Source organism: Pagrus pagrus (genome assembly GCF_965226575.1).
Source record: "Pagrus pagrus genome assembly, chromosome: 7".
In the NCBI taxonomy this organism is placed as follows: Eukaryota; Metazoa; Chordata; class Actinopteri; order Spariformes; family Sparidae; genus Pagrus; species Pagrus pagrus.
In genome coordinates this window covers 11,008,645-11,028,362 of record NC_140191.1, presented here as the reverse complement: position 1 = coordinate 11,028,362, position 19,718 = coordinate 11,008,645, and the positions used below count along the sequence as shown (strand labels likewise).

Sequence of the window (19,718 nt, the reverse complement as noted above, 5' to 3'; positions counted from 1 at the left end):
CCATATGGTGAGTGTAAAGGAACTCCCTCACCCTTTCATCCTAGTCCTCTGTGGTGACCTCAGACTATATGACTATGTGAAGAAGTTGCTTCTGTCCTACAGCTCCTATCATCCTATATAGTTCTGTGCATTTCGCTGTTAGCTGCTGTAGCTGCCCTGTGTGTTTTTTTTAGTTTGGATTGCTGTTTGAGGTCATGGTATCTGTAAGTGCAATTCCGTCCCTTATTCTTTAAAGCCCATTTGACTCCTTGCAGAGCAGTGAAAACATAGTAGAATTTAATTGCAATACCATGAAATGGTTCTGCTTCAACATCGAATTGGCAATAAGAGAATGAGTACCGGTACATACAGTCCCGGTCAAAAGTTTACATACACTTTTTCTGTGATGGAATGAGAGAAACACATACTACTTTGTCACAAAAAACTTTCATTAAGTTGGCTTCAAATCTGAATTTATTATAGGTCTTCTGAAAATGTGACCAAATCTGCCGGCTCAAAAATATACATACATTAACTTGAACAATCAATTTTGGTGATTATAGAAAGTTGTGTGAATCAAATTTTCTTTGCAGCATGGCCTCTTAACTTCTTCCTAGTGGTTATGATTGATAATGGCTGATGACTTTTCTGGTCCCATTTTAAAATGGCTTGTCTGATAAACCCATTAGACTCAGCCACATACACTGCAATGTGAAAGTCTAAAGAGCTCAGCATTGATCTGAAAGAGCCCATTATTGATTTGAACAAGTCAGGAAAGTCACTTGGAGCCATTTCAAAGCAGTAAGAGTCCCAAGATCAATTGTACAAACAACTGTTTGTAAGTATAAAGTGCATGACAAAGTTTGTGTCATTGCCACGATCAGGACGAAAACGCAGAGTATCACCTGCTGCTGAGAGAAAATTGGCCATGATGATCAAGAGTCAACCAAAAACCACTTAAAAGCAAGTCTGTAATGAATTAAAAGCTGCACGTGTCATGGCCACAGTCAAGTGTGTTTTGCAACAACATGAGCTGATGGGCTGCTATGCAAGAAAGAAGCCCTTGTTCCAGACATGGCACCTTTTTTTAAAGCTCTTCTGAAGTTTGCTGCTGATCACATTGACGAAGATAAAACCTTCTGGAGGAAAACTCTGTGGTCAGATGAAACAAAGGTTTAGTTGTTTGGCCACAATGAGCATCAATATGTTTGGTGGCGAAAAGGCGAGGCCTTTAACCCCAAGAACACTGTACCTACTGTCAAGCACGTGGTGGTAGTATTATGCTGTGCAGCTTTTGCTGCCAGTGGATCTGGTGCTCTGAAGAAAGTAAATGGAATAATCTGGTGCTCTAAAGAAAGTAAATGGAATAATGTAGAGGGAGGATTATCTCCAAATTCTGTAGGATAACCTAAAATCATCAGCCAGAGGAATGGCTTTTGGAATGGTCTTCCCAAGTCCTGACCTGAACCCCATCAGAAATCATTGGAGCTGGAGACTGCCTTGATATACATTTTCTTTTCAAGTGTATGTAAACTTTCGACTGTATAAGAGAATTCACTCTGTTGACTTTGACGATTGTTCTCAGGGGCCACATCTTTGAGGTTTGCCATTTTTCACTACTCTATTTCCTTCTTGACTATCTGTCTTTTCTTCCGTCCTTTCACCTACTTTCTTCAGTGTGTTTTCAGTAACACCTTACATTCAGGTGTGCATATTGAAGGGGCTCTGTGGAACTTCTGTGTTGTGCTGGAAGCCGGTTGTTTGATCATGTTAGCGTTTCATAAAGTCCGGTCAATCTCCCTTAATAACACCTAATGTACATGGTGTGTTCTATAAAAACACACAAAACCAAAGTGTTAATAGAGTCCAAATAAAACTTTGACACTTAATAACCCTCACAGGTTGTACTAGTTATGGGACCTCACAACAATGTGGGACAAACTCTCAGTTTAGAAATTAAGACCTTAATTTAGAGTTATTTGGACACTTTTAACACTTTCTGAGTTCTGTTACAAAATAGACCATGTATATATTATGTGTAAATGAGGGAGCGAGAATCATCTCATAAGACCACTACTGAGCAGAGTATATGAAAACTGTAATACATGTACAACAACTTGCTCATTTACCATCAATAAGCAGTAATTAGGAGGTAATTGAGGGACCTTATAATAACCACTAAAGAGTAGATATGTTACAAATATGCATTCTAATAAGTGACTAGTTAATGGTTATTATGTGTACCCTAATATAAAATGTTTTTCTAATGGTGTTGTTTTATGTGCCAGGGTCCTGTCTCTTACTGGAGAGGTGATGTTCCTGCCCTCCTTTCTGCTGTTTGTGTTTTTGTGAAATTACTGTTTTCATTCCAATGATCCTGAGCTTTTGTCTGCCAGTCACAAACACATTCTTCCTTCCCTTTAACTCAATTACTCAGTACTCAATTTCTTTTGTTGCATTACACTGTCTCTGGTGTCTCCTACCCATTATTTTACCCATCTCATTATGTCGTCCTTCCTCTGTTCCCCAGGTGTTGCAGCCAGCTCTTTCTTTACCTCAGGGAAGTATGCCATCGACCCAGAGTTGAGAGGGGCAGAATTTGAACGAATCACGCAGAACCTGGACGTCCATTTCTGGAAGAGCTTCTGGAACATCACAGAGACCGAAGTCCTGTCGGTGAGTAGACTGTTAATGGTCCTTTTCTCTCTCTCACTCTCACACACACACACACACACACACACACACACACACACACACACACACACACACACACACACAGACGAATATGCCCCTAAGACGTCTGTAATCTACCCCTGCTGTCAGCACTAACACACCACACAGATAAGGGTGCTGTTTTTAATTTTAAACCTGTATCGGTGATATTTTACTTTCCTCTGATAGAAATACCTTTCTAACATTATGCATGTCGGCCTACAGGCCGTTGGTAATAATAGAGTGGAATTCAATTTATTCAATAGGGTTCATGATTTATTCATCCGGTTTCTCTTACTGTTCAGTGACCTGGCTCGCTCTGTAACTTGCACTCTTCTCTTTCTCTTCTCTCTCCCTTTCTGTCTCAATTCTTTCTCTCTTTTTCTCTGTCGTATTTCTTTCCTCCAGAGTCTTGCCAGTATGACATCCACTCAAGTAAAGGTGAACCGGGCTCTTTCTGTGCCCCCTGTGCCCTTTGACCTTCCCCTGGCAGCCAACCACAGAGCATCTGTTACTATAGCTCCTCCATCAGCGCACATCGGCCCAGCTCCGGTTCAGATGAGGCTCATCTCTTATGACTTACGTGAAGGACAGGTATTTAAATCATTATTCTGTTCACACTATAATGGCACAGTGGAAAATGCAATAAAAACCTTCATGATCTCAAGTTTTGTGCACAATTAGAGAGTATGAAGTATTTGTTGTGACCTAGTTTATAGCCATTTCCCTCTACTATCTCTTTTAAAACTACTTTGCATATACCAGTCATACAAATTCTTAAAATATTCTAGCAATGTGTAATAGCATATCTGGTATTTTTCCCGAGCTAGTAAACTGCTTCTTCGGCTCATCCTCATGGACATAATCCCCTTCATTATGTCTCTCTCTATCTATTTCTCTGTCATAGGTATCACTCTCACTTTTTCTACTCCTCCTGCCTGCCTAATTCTCTCCAGACACTCACTCTCTCCTTCCAAGCTTGTTCCCCTCCTTTCTTTGTAGCCTGGCACTTAACCAGACGTGCTATCAACAAACACTTTCAGCTATTGATCATGCTCCAACGAAACAACAGCTTCCTTTTTAATGTCGCAAAATACAAGTCTGCATCAACGGAAGTCCTCCCTCACAGACGCAGCTTCCCCTCCCTCCTTGTCTGTTAATGAATGGGAGTTAGTGTGCGTTCATGCAGGCGTGGGGAAGGCTGGCAGCAAGCTGCTGCAGAGCAGCTAGTTAATTCCTCTCTCAAAGGAGCCCTGTTGCTACCACTCGCAATAAATATATTAACAATGAAAACAAGGCTTTGTTTGCAATGCAGACAGTCTGTGGGCAGTAATGCAAACATTACGACCTGTTATCATGGGATTTTTTTTTTAACTCTTAGACCAGATCAACTGATTTTAATTATTCTGTCATTTTTTCTCTCTTTTAAGAATAAGAATATATATAATGAATCTTTAATTCATTCCTCTTTCTCCTCCTCTCCATCTCACTGCCTCCAGGACAGCGAGACTCTGCTATCTCTCTGCCGCTCTGAGGGGGGAGCCATCTCTCTGTCGCTGGGGCTGAAGACCAAGCGCCTCCCCTCGTCTCCCTGCCTCCTGATCCACTTCCACGGGGGAGGCTTTGTCGCCCAGACCTCCAAGTCCCATGAGGTGAAATGGTTGTCTCCAACTAGTATATACTTTACACTGACTATAAAAGCACTGGACTAGTTGTACTTTGCAAGAAAATCTGACTCCAAAATACTATATATTTATATCATATAGTATTTGGATTCATGTCTCTATGTAACTGTATTTATAATGAAAAAGTTGGTTTAAGTGCAGGATACAGTGGTGTAATATGTCATGTGGCACCTACATATGCAAATACTGACACCACTACACCTCCACCATTAGACACCTGGCTCAAATTTTGTTTTTCCAGGATTTGAGCCAGCGGTTATCCAGCTAAGTTCACCTTCTCATCTCTTCAGTGCTTCAGCTTCTGACTGTGTTTACTTAAACAAATTGTAATGGAACCCAAGTTAATTAAAGTGTTGAGGGGTAGTTGACAGCACAGGAGCAGAGGGGGTTACCAGTCTGAGTCTCTTACTATGTCAATAGTGTGGCACTTAATAAGCCGTTGAACTAATTATATTGTAATTAATCCCTAAAAACTTAATGGAGACAGTTTGCCCTCCCTCCATGCCCTCTTTACCGGCAAGGTGCACACAAAGCTAGCTCTTCTCTTTATGTAAATCATTGCTTCCTGTCATTCACTTCATCCTCATCCCCGTTTCTTTATTATAGAGGAGGAGCCCATGTCCTAGATTTAAGATCTACATCGCTCTGATGGAATAAAAGGGACTCCAACACACACACATAAGCTTGGAAGTCATGTCTTAAAATTGTGTTGGCTCTTTCTTGTCATTGCTCTCAAATGAAAATCTTGTTTTGTCAACCAGTTTTGTTGTAAGCTTATATAAGAACCACGATATGAAATAGCAACTGGAGAAAGAAATCAACCTGTTTTCTTAATCTTAATGAGAAAGCTTATTTTAACATGGTTTGTGCCCACTCCTCTCCCTGTTCGTTTATACACTCATCTGGTCATCTGTGGCTGTGTTTGGTCTTTATGTGGCATCAAGCTACTTATAGCTACCACAAGACAGAACTCTGTGAAATCGCCAAGGACATGGGCATCCTTGATCTGCAGCTGCGTAGCAACCAGAGGATGAGAGGGAGCAATCAAAGAAGGGGGTGAACAGGGCTGTCATGTTGAATTAACGGAGAACTGTACAACCCCGCAGAGAAAGATTACCCGGGGCACTAATGGAAGACTTGTCAGACTATCCTTCTCTCTTCTTCTTCTAGGCTCTCCTTTTTTATTACATCCTCCCTCTCAATCGTTCTAATATCTCACAAAATCCTTTTTGCTCACTTAGTGTCCTTCACTGGAAGGAGCCTCTGCTCTCTGTGCCCAATGATGTTGAGATCACAGGAATGGATGCGCTGGCATCTGTGCATTTAGCAACTTGACCACACACACACACACACACACACACACACACACACACACACACACACACACACACACACACACACACACACACACACCGTGTTTAGCCAGTTGAGGTATAAGCTTGCAGATTAACTGTGCCTGTCTGAGAATGAGTGGGACTGCAGCTCCCATTAATTCCTACTTTGAGAACAGATCTGGAACCCTCTGTTATGGTGTGTGTATGGCTTTTTCTTTGTAAATATGATATGTGTGTCTATGACAGGGTTTTCCTGTGTCATGTAAAATGAACCAGCCTTGGTCTCAGCCCAATAAAAACACACGCACAACATGTGCACGTGTACTTCTCTGCCAGGTGGGCCATTTGCTGTATTTCCGTTGCTCCTTTTACTCGTGTTGACATTCATTGTAGCCAGACAACAATAGCTGTTATTTACACACAGTTGCACACACATGCATACAGATTGCAGATTTGTACAAACCCACACCGACCTGAACAGTGCTTGAACTGAATGCACACTCACTTGTCAGCAGTCTCACTCTAAGATTTCTTGTGACGGGTAGGGCTTTGAGAAAGCACAGCTGACTGCTGGAGCTGCTACTTTGTGTTTTCTTCATACTAATTCACGGGTCGGTGAGGCGACATGCAAACATACACACTGTGTGCTTTAGCTGGTATTGTGAACGGAGAGCTGTTGCTTTCGCCGCCAACCCTGTCATAGCAATGTATAGGGTGCTGGGAGAAGATAAAGACAGAAGAGGAAAGGACGAATGCTTTGTGGACAGAATATTTTGCCATGACAAGTTTTGATTCCTTTCTCACATTTCAAGGTCACTGCACTGCAGTTTGAAAGTACAGCACTTGCCTTAGGTTGGCATGAGAATAGTAAACACTTAACCCGACTGTGGCAACAAGGAAAGGGAAACACTCAGCATTCTGACAGTGAGTTTGTTTGTGCAGTCAATCTCTGAAAATCCACACCATCCCTTTGTCTTTATCTTTTTCCTTCATAGCAAACTAGGACATGTGGGAACCTTCTTGTTATTACTGTATGAGACGGGAAGAAAGGAAATGGAGGTGACCGTCAGAGCAACGCTCATTCTGCCTTTGTCTAGACACTAAGCCAGAAAGCAGACAGATGACATCAGAGGGACACATTATTTTCATAACTTTTCATCCTCGCTTCTTAATGTTCACCCCCACACGTCTCTCTCCCACCACATTTCTTTTTCTCTCTGTCTCCGTGCCACTGCGTTTTATTGTGGCTGCTGTTGTTTCTCATAAATTTTACAACATAGAATATATTCACTGTGAAATTGTGAGTGTTTTTCCATTCATAAATTCAACCCGGCATACTCTTGTCTTCTGTCTTGTGCAGCCCTATTTGAAGAGCTGGTCCCAGGACCTGGGTGTCCCCATCCTGTCAGTGGACTACTCTCTGGCCCCTGAAGCCCCTTTCCCGAGGGCCCTGGAAGAGTGTTTCTACGCCTACTGCTGGGCTCTGAGAAATCACCACCTACTAGGTACACAGCATTGTTTACTCCAGAGCATTGACTTTTTATCTCCTCTGTACATTTTCTGATTCATTTTTTACTGTCGTGGGAGAAGTTGCAGTTGAAATGATGTATAAATTAGGCAGGTAAAAGAAAGTAGTTGATTAGAATTAATGCATAGGCACAACTAAATGGGTAAAACTCACCCTCAGAGTGAAGGTGTCCTGTGGACTGCTTCTGCAAATCCTCTCCCACAATCCCTATATCTCTCAGACAGATTCATTCATTACTTTGAAAGTAATCATGCTGCAGCAAGGTGTCTGGCACTGTACCTATTGTTATGCATTATCACACATGCTCAATATTCAGGCAGAAAACAAAACAAAAGACGACCGGTCGGTCTGGGGTACATCCGACCGCTGAAGCACACTGTGTCAAATTAACAGTGATGACAATGTAATATGTCTGTTGTAGTACAAGAAAACAATATCACAGCCTTGAGGCAGACAGTAAGACAACAGCCCCTCAAAGCAGCCACATATTCAGCACTGAAGAAAAGAAATTCTGTTACTTGATGTCTGTGACACTTTTTTTTTTTTTTTTTGCATCTCAGTGGATTTCTCTTGGATGCAGAAAAAAGGCTTTTTTTCTCGTCTCCTTTTGTTTTGTGTGTTCCATTTTCCCCACTGAATTCTGTTTTGTTTTCTTTCCCTCTTTTTCTTTAGTTTTTTTCATCACTGTCCCATTTCTATCTTTCCAGGTTGGACTGGAGAGAAAGTATGTCTGGCCGGCGACAGTGCGGGAGGCAACTTGAGTGTGACGACATCTATGCGCGCTGCTGCCTTTGGTGTGCGAATGCCAGATGGCATCGTGGCAGCCTACCCGGCTACCCTGCTGACTGCCTACGCTTCACCCTCCCGTCTGCTAACACTTATGGATCCCCTGCTGCCGCTCAGTGTGCTCTCCAGGTGTCTCAGCGCCTACGCTGGTAGGCGTGCGTGTGTGTGTGTCTGTTTGTGTGTGTGTGTGCGTGCGCGCCTTTTTTAAAAAGAGAAATCAAGCCAGGATTTTTTTTCGTGTTTGGTCCAAGTTGAAAATTAAGTTTAGATCTATTTTCTTTCTGTCGAGCATTTCTGCATGTCTCTGCTGACTGCCTCTTCACATCATTCATACTCTGAATATAATGGTCTGGACTGTAGTTGCAGGTCTGTAAACAATAATGATTAATAACCTAATCATGTATGCTACTAGTGTAGCATAAATTATGAGGTTGTTACCTGAAGTTAAGATGTTGTTTTTCTTCATCCATTTTCATTATCAACTAATCTATTCTATTCCTATTCTATTGATTAGCGTGTACAATCATGGAAACTTACTTACTTAACTTCTTACCATGTCTGACCAGCAGCTAAAACATTATTCAGTTTATGATGAAAAGCAAGCAGCTCTGACAACAGCTCACAGCTAATAATCAATTATTCAGCTAATGTCTGCTCTGCCGATCTTTTGATTTTAGTACAGAAATAAATGACCATATAAATCATCTTGGATTTGACTGTGGTCTAAATTTCTGATGTAAGACATAAATCTATAAAGATGACCAACAAGCCTTCAGTTGTATATTTATTTAAGAATGAACTAAATATTCACAAAGTACTAACTCTCTGAAATACTTGCTCCAGTATCATCCAGCTTGTATTGTGTATAACAACAGCTCAACTTATCAGCAAATGGATTTTTTTTTCATATTGTGTCTATCCTGTTTCTTTTTCCAATAACTGAACTAAAACACTAACAGTTTTCTATTCACTCCTACTGTCATCACTATGTATCGCGGTCAGTGATACAAAATGCTTTGTGGTAGTATTGAACCCACTGGCCGTGGTTTTCTTTACTTTGCTATTATTCATCTCCTATTATCTGTTGTTACTCATTCATGCTTATAGAAGAATGACAAAAACACTTGTAGTAATCTCTGTAGTACATCTTTTTTTCCTTGCTAACCTTTCATCCATACCTCCTTCGGCAGGCAATGAGCCGCAGACAGAGACACAGGTAGAGAAAGTGAGTACACTGAGCCTGGTGAGGAGAGACACGGCGCTGATGCTCAGAGATTTTCGACAGGGAGCCTCCAACTGGATCCACTCTCTGCTGGATTCCAACAGAGCCTCGGCCTCCCCCAGCACAGCTGCAGAGGCACCACCAGGAGCCACTGGTATACCACCGACTGCGACTGAGTGCATGAGTGTGTTTGTGCGTGTGTGTGCAGTCAGGTGTTAGCTCAGATGTGGGTGGCATAAATGTGTTCTGCTTGGCAGCTATTGTGTTCAAAGTTTTCTATAGATGCAATCTGCTCGTGTCTACAGCTCAGATCTTGGTGTGTGTGTGTGTGTGTGTGTGTGTGTGTGTGTGTGTGTGTGTGTGTGTGTGTGTGTGTGTGTGTGTGTGTGTGTGTGTGTGTGTGTGTGTGTGTGTGTGTGTGTGTGTGTGTGTGTGTGTGTGTGTGTGTGTGTGTGCGTGCGCACGTGCGTGCGCGCGTGTGTGTGCCACCCTCGTTTTCAGTGTGTTCATTAAATCACTTTATTTAAGTATTATGAGTGCAACAACATCAACAGCCCCAAAGTTCATTACCATATGGAGGAGTTTATTGACATGGATCCCCTTTATTCAGCATTTAACTAACCAATTATTGCTTTATCCCGCCCTGTTGTGTAACACTCCTGCTGCCCCATTCATATCAATTCACCTCTTTGGAGCAGCCGGGCTTTGACAGTAATTGTTAATTGTAGCCACCGTAAATCTGGTGGCGAATCGTAATTTCCCTGGTGTCCCCTTAGCTAAGGTGACACCCCCACAGCTGCAAAGCCCAAACTAATGAGAATGTCATTGGTGGGTGTACATTATTAAAAGGCCATCATGGTGCTGAGATGGTTCATTATTAAAGAGATTGGAGATAGGTAGCGCTTTGAGAAGAGACCAGCCAAGACGTCTCTTCCAGCTATGTTTTGACGGCTCGGGGCGGGCTGATGATATCACCATGACAGCACCATTTGAATTTCCCCCACCCACTTCTCCTCTCTCTTTTCTGATACATCCCAATTTGCATTTTAGGCTTTTAACTGTTGGCTGTCAACCAGAGGACATATGATAAGTAGAAACTGTAGTAGAATAAGTGAAAGTGGTTGTGTACTGTTTGCTTATTTTTTCCTGTGTCCTCCAGCTGCTATCAACCCAAGTACATTTGAGTATCCTCTTTATCTTATATAAACTATCTAATGTACTTTGTGTGGCTACTGGTTATTTTTTAAAACAGGTCATATTATGCAAATGTTCAGGTTCATACTTTTATTTGGACGTCCTAGTAGAATAGCTTTACATACTTTAATTTTCAAAAACACATTATTTTTCTCATGGTGCATTGCTGCAGCATCTCTTTTCACACTGTGTCTTGAACGCTCTGTCTTAGCTACAGAGTGAGACATCTCGCCTCTGTTCACTCTTTGGTGAGAGTTGCATATGCAAATTACTTAACGGGCAGGATGTAGCCAATCAGAGGCAGAGTAGGGCAGGTCATGCTGAGCAAGGTAGTGTGATATAAAATTACGCTACTACAGCATCAGCAACTGTTATATAGCGACGCACATAAGTCAAGGAAGTAAAGGCTCCACAAATCAGGCATTTTAGAGAGAGAGTTACTCCCTTTTGCGTGGACTTTGGGCTTTTTTACTTTTCAGACCTTTTACATGCACAAGAAAGCTACATAAGACAATAAAGGAAAGGCAAAAACCCGAAAAGCACAATATGATCACCTTAATGCCTTTATTTTGTATTTATATTCTGTTTTCCCAGTTGTCTCATTCATCTCTCTATGTAATTTCTTAGACACAGTGAGGAAGAGCATTTCAGAGGCATCCATCTCCTCTCCTCACGCTGACCCCCCTGTACCGTCAGAGCCTTCAGAATTCCCCAGCAGGAAATTATCTGTGAAGAGCCAGACTTGCCAGGACTTGGGATCCCAGCACAATGCCACCTCTCACAGTGCACCACTGCTCTCTGAGCGCACCGTATGTCACGCTTGAACATGTTTACATTGAGATTAGCATGCTCTCAGCTGATGCTCTTATCCAGAAGTAGTTAACAGTATTAAACAGCTCACGGTTGTTGCTGCTTAAAAGAACACTGGATTGTTAGTGGGGATTGCCGTGGGATTTAAATCCTGTGATTTAATTCCCACAAGGTCTTTAAATGTTTGTAATTTGATGATTATTATTTGCACCAATGCCATGAAGAAAATTCAAACCAGCCTCATCTTTGAGCACGTTATATCTACTTTCATACCACGTGCTTTAAAAAGATTTAGCACACAGTTGTTGCCTTTGTTAAGAGGTTGAACAGTTTATAAGCGTGAAGATTTTGGCCCTCTGTCATATGATGCTATATGCCCTGCAGTGATGTGAATGTGTCATCTTGTTGAACTCAGCTGAGATTATGTCACCCATGCTTCGCAAACAGATTTACTCATAAAATGCTGACTGAATATCAAAAATTTTTGGTTACGTGGATACTGTCAAGGTAGTTCAGATTATCCCTTGCATGTGTTTTCACACAGGCAGACTGGATTAGTGGAAAAATAGCAAGCTGAGGTGATGTAAGATTTTAAACATGCTTTTCCTCCTTGAAATGGGAATCATTCAGCCAAGACTCAGGCAGTGAGCCAAGTTTTTTTAGAAGATTTTTACAAGGACAGTGCCGGTGTGTGTATTTCTAATCAAGTTTGTTTTATTTCCCTGCCATTAACCTCTCCCTTGACCACTCAGTGCTGTCTAACCTCACCTAAATATTTTCTTATCTCTTCTTTTATGTAGCCAGAAGATGTGAATTTCTTCCTCGCCAAGGATGCAGATCCCTTCATGTCCAGCAACCTGTCTTCGGTGGCCATACCACCCCCTGGTGGAGAGGAGGGTTCAGAAAATGAGCACCCAAGGGAGTTTCCCCTGGGGTTTGAGCCGCTGCGTTCAGTGCAGCAAACAGAGATGAGGTTGCAGAGTTCTCCAGTGGTCAAGGATCCTTTCTGCTCTCCTCTGCTGGCTCCTGATAGCATGCTGAAAGGGCTGCCACCTGTACATATAGTGGTAAGAAGTAGCTACAGTAGGATGATATTAAAGGGCCGTCCACACCAAGATAGTGACAACTATACATATAAATAGACGGATCACTTTAGCTCAAGTGAATGCTGGAAGACGAAGACCACACCTCAACTTTAACGAATGGCGAATAATATCATTGGGATCACTGTTGGAGTGATTTGACGACTGATAGAAATATTGAGAGCCAATCAAAATCCTTCTGAACTTACAGGGCGTCACAGTCACAATTTATAAAATGCTTATATAATCTAATATCAGGCTGCAAATTACACATAAAAAATGTCCTTTTACCTGAGACATGCTGCCATTTGGGTTTTTTATTTACTGATGTCCCCAGGATAAAGTATGAAACGACGGCTCTTGTAACAGAGTATTGGATTCCCCTAACTCCTCTAATCTTTGAAGAATTTTGTAAAACCCATTTCCTTCCTTTCTTTTTGTCTCTCTGCCCAAGTTACAGCAGTAACTGGTCATCGATATCCATTTTCCTAAGCAGCTGACACAGCTAGAGCGTGCAGTGCATGCTTGGCACCACTGTTTACAGAAGGTTATCTTTAATCAGTATGGATGCTCACATCATTATAGTTAACTTTACAGTTATTGTTCTTGGTGTGGACGACCCTTTTATACAGTTAAATACACTCAGGTCAAAGGTTGATCTCAATTTGAGTTTTAAGCTTGAGTTTTTAAGTCCTTGTAACTGACTGCATTTGGTTGCATGTACGATCCTCTGTAAGAAAGCTGATTGTTCAAATGTTTCTTCCACATGTTTTAAAATGAGCAGATATGATAATGTGCGAGCATGCAGACCATGATTAGGAATGCTAATGGCGATGGGAGGAGCAGCAAGGGGGTTTGAGAAGTAAAACAAGGCAGCCTCAAAATGTCAAGGGATAGAGTACCAAGACTTTACACTGCTTACATTGTTGTATCAGAGTAAGACAGAGTGTGATGGGAGAGATGGGGAGGGGGGGATGAAGCCTGCCTGCTCTCTCATGTGAGAAGGGTGTTAATATGAAAATGGGGAAATTGGTGCTGATTTTAAAGTGGCTGGAGTGAGTCAGCGAGAATGTAAAGAAAGCAGGGACAAAAGCGAAGCTGGGACGCTTGGCTTCCTTTTCTTCATCCCTTAATTAAGATTCTTGACATGTCTGAAGGGAATCCTAATTTGCTTTTCACCATACCCCCCCCCCCTCTCTCTCTCCCCCTCTCAGGCTTGTGCATTAGACCCCATGCTGGATGACTCTGTGATGTTTGCCAAGCGTTTGAGGAACATAGACCAGCCTGTCACTCTGTGCGTGGTGGACGACCTCCCCCATGGCTTCCTCAGCCTATCGCAGCTCTCCAGGGAGACGAGGGAAGCTGCCAACGTCTGCGTGGAGAGAATTCGCGCTGTCTTCACCCAGTCCGACACACCCCCTGAGCCACGCAAGCACCGCAAGCTGGAACGGACCGATAGGGGTGTGTCGGCCTCTTCTGGGGAAGCAGGTACTCTCTTCGTCGGCCCCATTGAGGGAGTCGAGCTTACAGCCGGGAAAGGAGCTAAAATTGCCGATGGGGAGGACTTAGTTGCCGTGGCGGCCCAGAATAACACCGACTCTGGTGGGCCTTTAAATAAGGTTTAAAAAAGAAAAGACTGCAGTCACCCAAGGAGTGAAGAGAGAAAGAGTAAATGAAAGTCAGACAGATTTAGGCAGTGCAACGCCTAAAAGGGAGAGAGAAAGTATCCTGAAAAAAAAAAACAGAAGGCGGGAGGAGGAGGGGGGTATTCTAGGAGATTGCCCAGATTTTGAGTGACAAAAAACAGAGGAGCAATGCAATACAACATCATCTGCTTTACAATTCTTGCTGCTTGTCAGTGCACCATCCTGCGCCGATACAAATCTGGCAGACAAAACGAACACACCCACAAAAGACAGTCATGTTTTAGAATAAAATGGTAATTTAGCAGCTACTTAGATCAAAGCACTCACCCACACACGCAGCACACATACTTAACAGAGTTGCCGTTAGGCAGCTGAGGCTCGGACATAAAGCAGCGCAGAAGATTCTTGAGACGAGGCCTGAATGGGTGATTCATCTAGGCCATGGCAGTCATTTGAGGCCCCAATCAGACAGTGGTAGGAACACTATATGCTTCTGTATAGAGTCATCCCAATCCAAATGGCCACTTGTCCTTTACGGAGCACTCTAAATCACACTTAATAACTCCACATTGTGTTCTCCATTACGCCAGTTTGGCAGTCAATACAGCCCGCTTTGTGGATAGTAACTCTGTTGACTCTCTCCCAAATAGAATTACAGAGCTAAAACACAACAGACTGACGGGCCCTAAACTGGATGAATTGATTCACTTATCTTTTGAGATTCTGTTACAGTTTTTAATCATATTATAAACCTATGCAGTAGTATTACTTGTGTTATTTATATCTTTTTTTTTTTTCTATTGCTGTATTTTGATCCTTGAATCATGACACGTTTTTTCTGTTGGTTTGTACACTATATTGTTTGTTTAATGTAATCTTATGTGATTTATTCCACATTTGTCAATGTGTTCAATATTTACCTCTGCTTCTTTGGCACAGCTGCTCCGACATACCTGGCCTTTCCAATTAATCTCGTATCCTACTCGTAGTAATGCATACCGATGGGATTAAGTGTAGAATATTATACAGGAGCGCAGCACTCCATCTAGATGCCGCCTGGTGTTTTTGATAGTGTGGATAGTTCTAATGCAAACATTGCATTTTAGTGATTGTTAGTGAATTTTGTGACGATGCACTGAAATACATTATTTTATGAAGACAAGTACATGCTTGAAAGCCTGGTTCCCACCTAAATAAGTCTTTTTATAAACACTTATATCTCTCAGATGTCTGAAAGAGGCAAAATAGCTTTATTATTTCAAGACTGGAAACACTTGCTCTCCTCAAGAATTGAGTGAGAGAGAAAGGGGCAGCCCACCCTGAGCTATCAATACACATTTTAAACTCCACTTCGCTGATTTCCTCCCAGGTCGTCCCTGCTCCTCGCCAGGCGTTATTGCTCACTTTCTGTCTCTGCACAGTATGCAATGTGTCAAAGTACCACTTCTCTTCAGCCAGGGTCTTTCCTCCCAGACAATCTGTTACTACAAATCGGAGGCTTTTAGGCAAAGCTCCAGGACCCTTAGCAAGAAAAGATTTTGTATGAGTGCTGCTGTGTAAAAGCCACTGAACTTGTGTTTGGCCGATTGAAAGTGGCCGGTGGTCCAGATTTCTTTGCTCCCCACCATCACATTCTGGACTTTGTTTTGGATAACATGAGGACACTCCTCTGAGCATGTTGCCACTGAAGCACTTTGAAGTACACAAAAATGTCCTTTGGAGGGTCAGTTCCTCGAACAGGTCCAACTAAATATAGATGCCAACAATGCTGGCACTGTCCTGCCCTTGCCTGGTAACAGGGCCAGGGTTGCCAAGTCTGTAGAGAAGGGATGCTGTGTGATGAATAGGATTTAGCTGAAGCTCCGAGTGCGAAATCCTCCCCCCGTAGAAGAGCAGGATTTTCAGCAGCAAAGTCATGCTACAGGATTAGCCCATGCTCAGTTCTGTCAGCTCGCAGTACTTACTGCAATATTTTTAGTCAGATTGATGGAGAGAACCACGGCTGTGAAGAGGAAGAAAGTAATACACTCATCCTCTCGGAGATGCTGGGCTGAAGTTTGTACTTGCTTTACTAGCCACTGTTTATGCTCACTCTGCACTTTTGCAGGAGTTGAATTGTCGATCCATGCAAGTGTATTTTAAGCTTGAGCTTGTATATTTTTATTTCTTTACTGGTGCCTGTGTGTGTGACTCAAGTGGAGTTTGCATGTGCTCATTCACGTGATCACGCCAGTCTCTGTGGTGCGTGAGAAACATGAGCTCACACAGGGGCGTGTCCTCATTGTTTGTGTTCACATAAAGACAGGAACGGCACTTTACAGTCAAGAGACTATTCAGAGTGTTAATCAGCTGTCATCCATCTGTTGTCTTTGATATGCATCGACTTCTTCATCAGCACTGAAAACACCACCGCCTATGAAGCCCTGCGGGGTTGACTGGTCATTTGCACTTTGTTGTATAAATTATGAACGACTAGAAAACTTAAAAATTCACCAACTTGTTTTTTATTGACCTCCATATGCCTCTCATCCTTTATGACCACTCATGCATCAGCCTAACCTGAGTGCAGGTGATTGACCCAGCGCTGCAAACTCATCTGTGCAAAACACCAGATGGGCTCTCTGCTCAGTGTTATAGTTTACCCGACCCAACTGGCAGTTTCGTGCTTCCATCTCTGCTTATATGCTGCCTTCAGTTCAGAGCTGAAATGTTTGATTTTTTATTGTTTTAATTAGCGTTGCTGCCTAATTAGAGTGTCTATTTCTTGACCATCCACAGAGCAACTTTATAATCACAAATTTTCCAAACTTGTGTAATCATTCAGTTTAATGCTGCTTTTCTTTGATTGTTGAATTATCAGGTTGTACAGCATACCTCCACAGATTTACTCATCGAAAACTCTTCTCATTGGAGCTCTTCCTTGCTCCATGCTGATTTTGGTGAAGTGCAATGCAAAGTGCAATGCTGCTACAAACATGAGCTTGCTGCTTTATTGATGAGGTTTTAGATAAAACTATGCAGTTACACACCAGCATCATGCCATTTTTGTTTTCAGTTTTCAGTCTTCAGTCTTTTTATTATTGTACTGCTTGAATCATCTCAAGGATGGACATGATTCTTTCACAATTGTGTCAGTGAGTTCAACTGACATGAGCTGCTCCTCAGAAATGTTTCCCAACCAGCAATACTTTTATCTATCAGTCAGACATCCCATATGTATGGTAAAATGTTGTTTATTGTTGTATAGTTATGTGTTTGAATCACCTCAAGGATGGACTTTGCTGTTATCAACCAGTCCATATACCACAACAGCTGTTTGAAATGAAACATGATTCCTGGAAACGTAATTCTTTCACAGTTGCGTCACTGTCTTCAATGATGTCAGCTGCTCCTCAGAAATGTTTCCAAGTGAGATATACTATATTTAATCTATCATTTAGACTTCCTACAGGTATGGTCAACGTTTCAAGCAGAACCAGAGACTGCAGCCAGAGTTTTGTAACGAATGTTTGGAAGCAAATGAGGTTCATTGATATTTTGAGCTTGTTAAATGATGCTCACAAATGATTTGACAGCCTGCGGCTGTATCTCATCTTTTGTGTGCAGTGAAAGAAAAAGTGCGTCCTCGAATCTGAAAAATTATCACAAATTCAAGTTTGTGATGTGCAAAGTTTTGTGCACACATATAATGTATATTTTGTTATTTTATCTTAATTCACAAATTTAGATAAAGTACATGTATGTATTTTATCACATGCAAACAAAAGGTATTATACAACAGCAGGGTGTGAAAGAAAAAGAAAAAATATACAGTATATGTATATATGTTAACAGCCCTTATTTGCTTCCATAAAGATGTGCTGTCCTTGCTGTTTAGTGTTTGCTGTTAACTGGCATCATTGAAAATGCAGGTGCTACCCAGTGTCATAGCCCGTCTGCGCTCCGTATGCAAATCGCTCCGCACTGTAAAATGCATTTCTGATGTAGAATATGATTAGCCTTTTAAAAGAAAACAAGCCATAGACTGGAAACAAAGCTGTTTTAAGTTTACTTGTTTTTTTACTTTTGTTCGAAACACCACAAGTGCAAACCTGTGAATAGAAAAGAATGTATATGAAACATTATATGATTCATGTAGATATTTTTATTTTCAGATGTGTTAATCTGATTGATTGATTGATTGACTGCAGAGTGATTGATTTTGACTGCATTTTCTTTGCAGGTTTCATACATAAATGTAATTTCAGAATCACTGCGAGTAGGCTGGTTTCTTCCTTTGTTGATTTTTATCTAAATAAATATATTCTCCCATGAGTCTGCTGTTCTGTTGTGTTTTTAGCTCATGAATTAACCTTTTCTTTGCATTGATCAAACTAAAGGTTAACTAAAAGTCACTGAGGATAAAGAAGAGAGATTGTCAGCAATCTATCTGGCCAGATATTCTTGGTATATCTGATGGTTTTTGATTTTTTTTTTTACGATTTGTGATTGCATTTGAGAATCTGAAAAACTCTTAATTGAATTTTACCAATATCTTGATTCAGTCAGGACTCAGGCAAAGGTCAATAACAAAGCTGACCTTTTGTAAACATAAAAATGTCAGATCAAATTAAAAAAATACACAATGCAGAGACCTCTCTGTATTATTATTAATTTATCACTGTTCGTCTGCTCAGAGGAGTGGAAAGTAACCACTTTGATGCTATTTCATACTCCTATCCTGCCACAGACATTTCAGAGGCAAACATTTATTTACGCTCCATCATATTTTATCTGACAGCTTTAGATACTTTGCAAATGAAGATTAAACACACTGAGGCTATAAAATATGGTTTTGTGTGGATTAAACTACCCAATGATATAGATATTGTAAAACTGCCTCCACTTTGAGCATCTACAGCAATAGGATAACTAAAATCCAGTGATATACATAAAAAATATAATACTTTTGATATTTAAAGTAAATTTTGTTGATATTTCAGTACTTGCTTTATTTTGAAAGCATATATTGTACTTGTATTACCTATGAGTATTTTACATAGTGCTAATAATAGCTTAAAGATGCAGTAAGTAAGAATTGGCCACCTGTTGAGTTCATACTCCCAACACATGGGGGCAGCATATCACCAGAGTAGCTGCTAATGTCTTGTTCATCCAAAACCTGTAACTTAAACCTTGTAGAGCTGCTCCTGCATATTAGCAGCTCACAGAACTGACAAATTCTCCTTTCACATAACCGCAGTTGTCAATATGAGCAGATTTATTGTGGTTTTCATCTTTGTTAGTACCTCTTCTGAGCCGAGCTGGCGGCCATGTTGGTGTTGGTGACCTGTGTTGTGCGAGACGATGAAGTTCACGGAGCGGTTTAACACAAAACCAGATGATATTTTACTTTAATTACGGCAGAATTGATTGACTTGGAAAACTATCTTTTAAATTGACAATTGTGTGATTCATGGCACAATTCAAGCGGGATCAAAATGTGTCTTTCTCCTTTAACTACAATACAAAGTTTTTCCTAAATAAATTCCCATGGAGTCCATCGGAAGGGCCGTGACTTCAGCTCTCTTCAACATTTAAAAGATAATTTTCCAAGTCAATCAAGTTGCAGTTTGTCATAATCAAAGTAAAATATCATCTAGTTTTGTGGTTAAGGTCACCAACACCAACACCGCCGCCAACACGCTAAAGCTAAAAAAGATGAAACTAACAGTATATCTGCTCATATTGACAACTGCAG

General features: G+C 41.4%; 1 protein-coding gene across 4 annotated transcripts in view; it reads left to right on the top strand.

The window, feature by feature from the left end:
• lipeb (lipase, hormone-sensitive b) overlaps positions 1 to 18,292 on the top strand; it is a 30,753-nt gene extending 12,461 nt beyond the window's left edge. For all 4 annotated transcript variants that reach the window (XM_084357067.1, XM_084357069.1, XM_084357070.1 and 1 more), the window contains 9 exons: positions 2,510 to 2,655; positions 3,100 to 3,285; positions 4,191 to 4,343; positions 7,071 to 7,215; positions 7,946 to 8,173; positions 9,215 to 9,400; positions 11,068 to 11,249; positions 12,051 to 12,317; positions 13,547 to 18,292. In XM_084357067.1, coding sequence (XP_084213193.1) covers positions 2,510 to 2,655; positions 3,100 to 3,285; positions 4,191 to 4,343; positions 7,071 to 7,215; positions 7,946 to 8,173; positions 9,215 to 9,400; positions 11,068 to 11,249; positions 12,051 to 12,317; positions 13,547 to 13,957 — 1,904 coding nt within the window. In that variant the 3' untranslated portion in view covers positions 13,958 to 18,292. The remainder of the gene's footprint in view (positions 1 to 2,509; positions 2,656 to 3,099; positions 3,286 to 4,190; positions 4,344 to 7,070; positions 7,216 to 7,945; positions 8,174 to 9,214; positions 9,401 to 11,067; positions 11,250 to 12,050; positions 12,318 to 13,546) is intronic.
• The last annotated feature ends 1,426 nt before the right edge of the window (positions 18,293 to 19,718 follow it).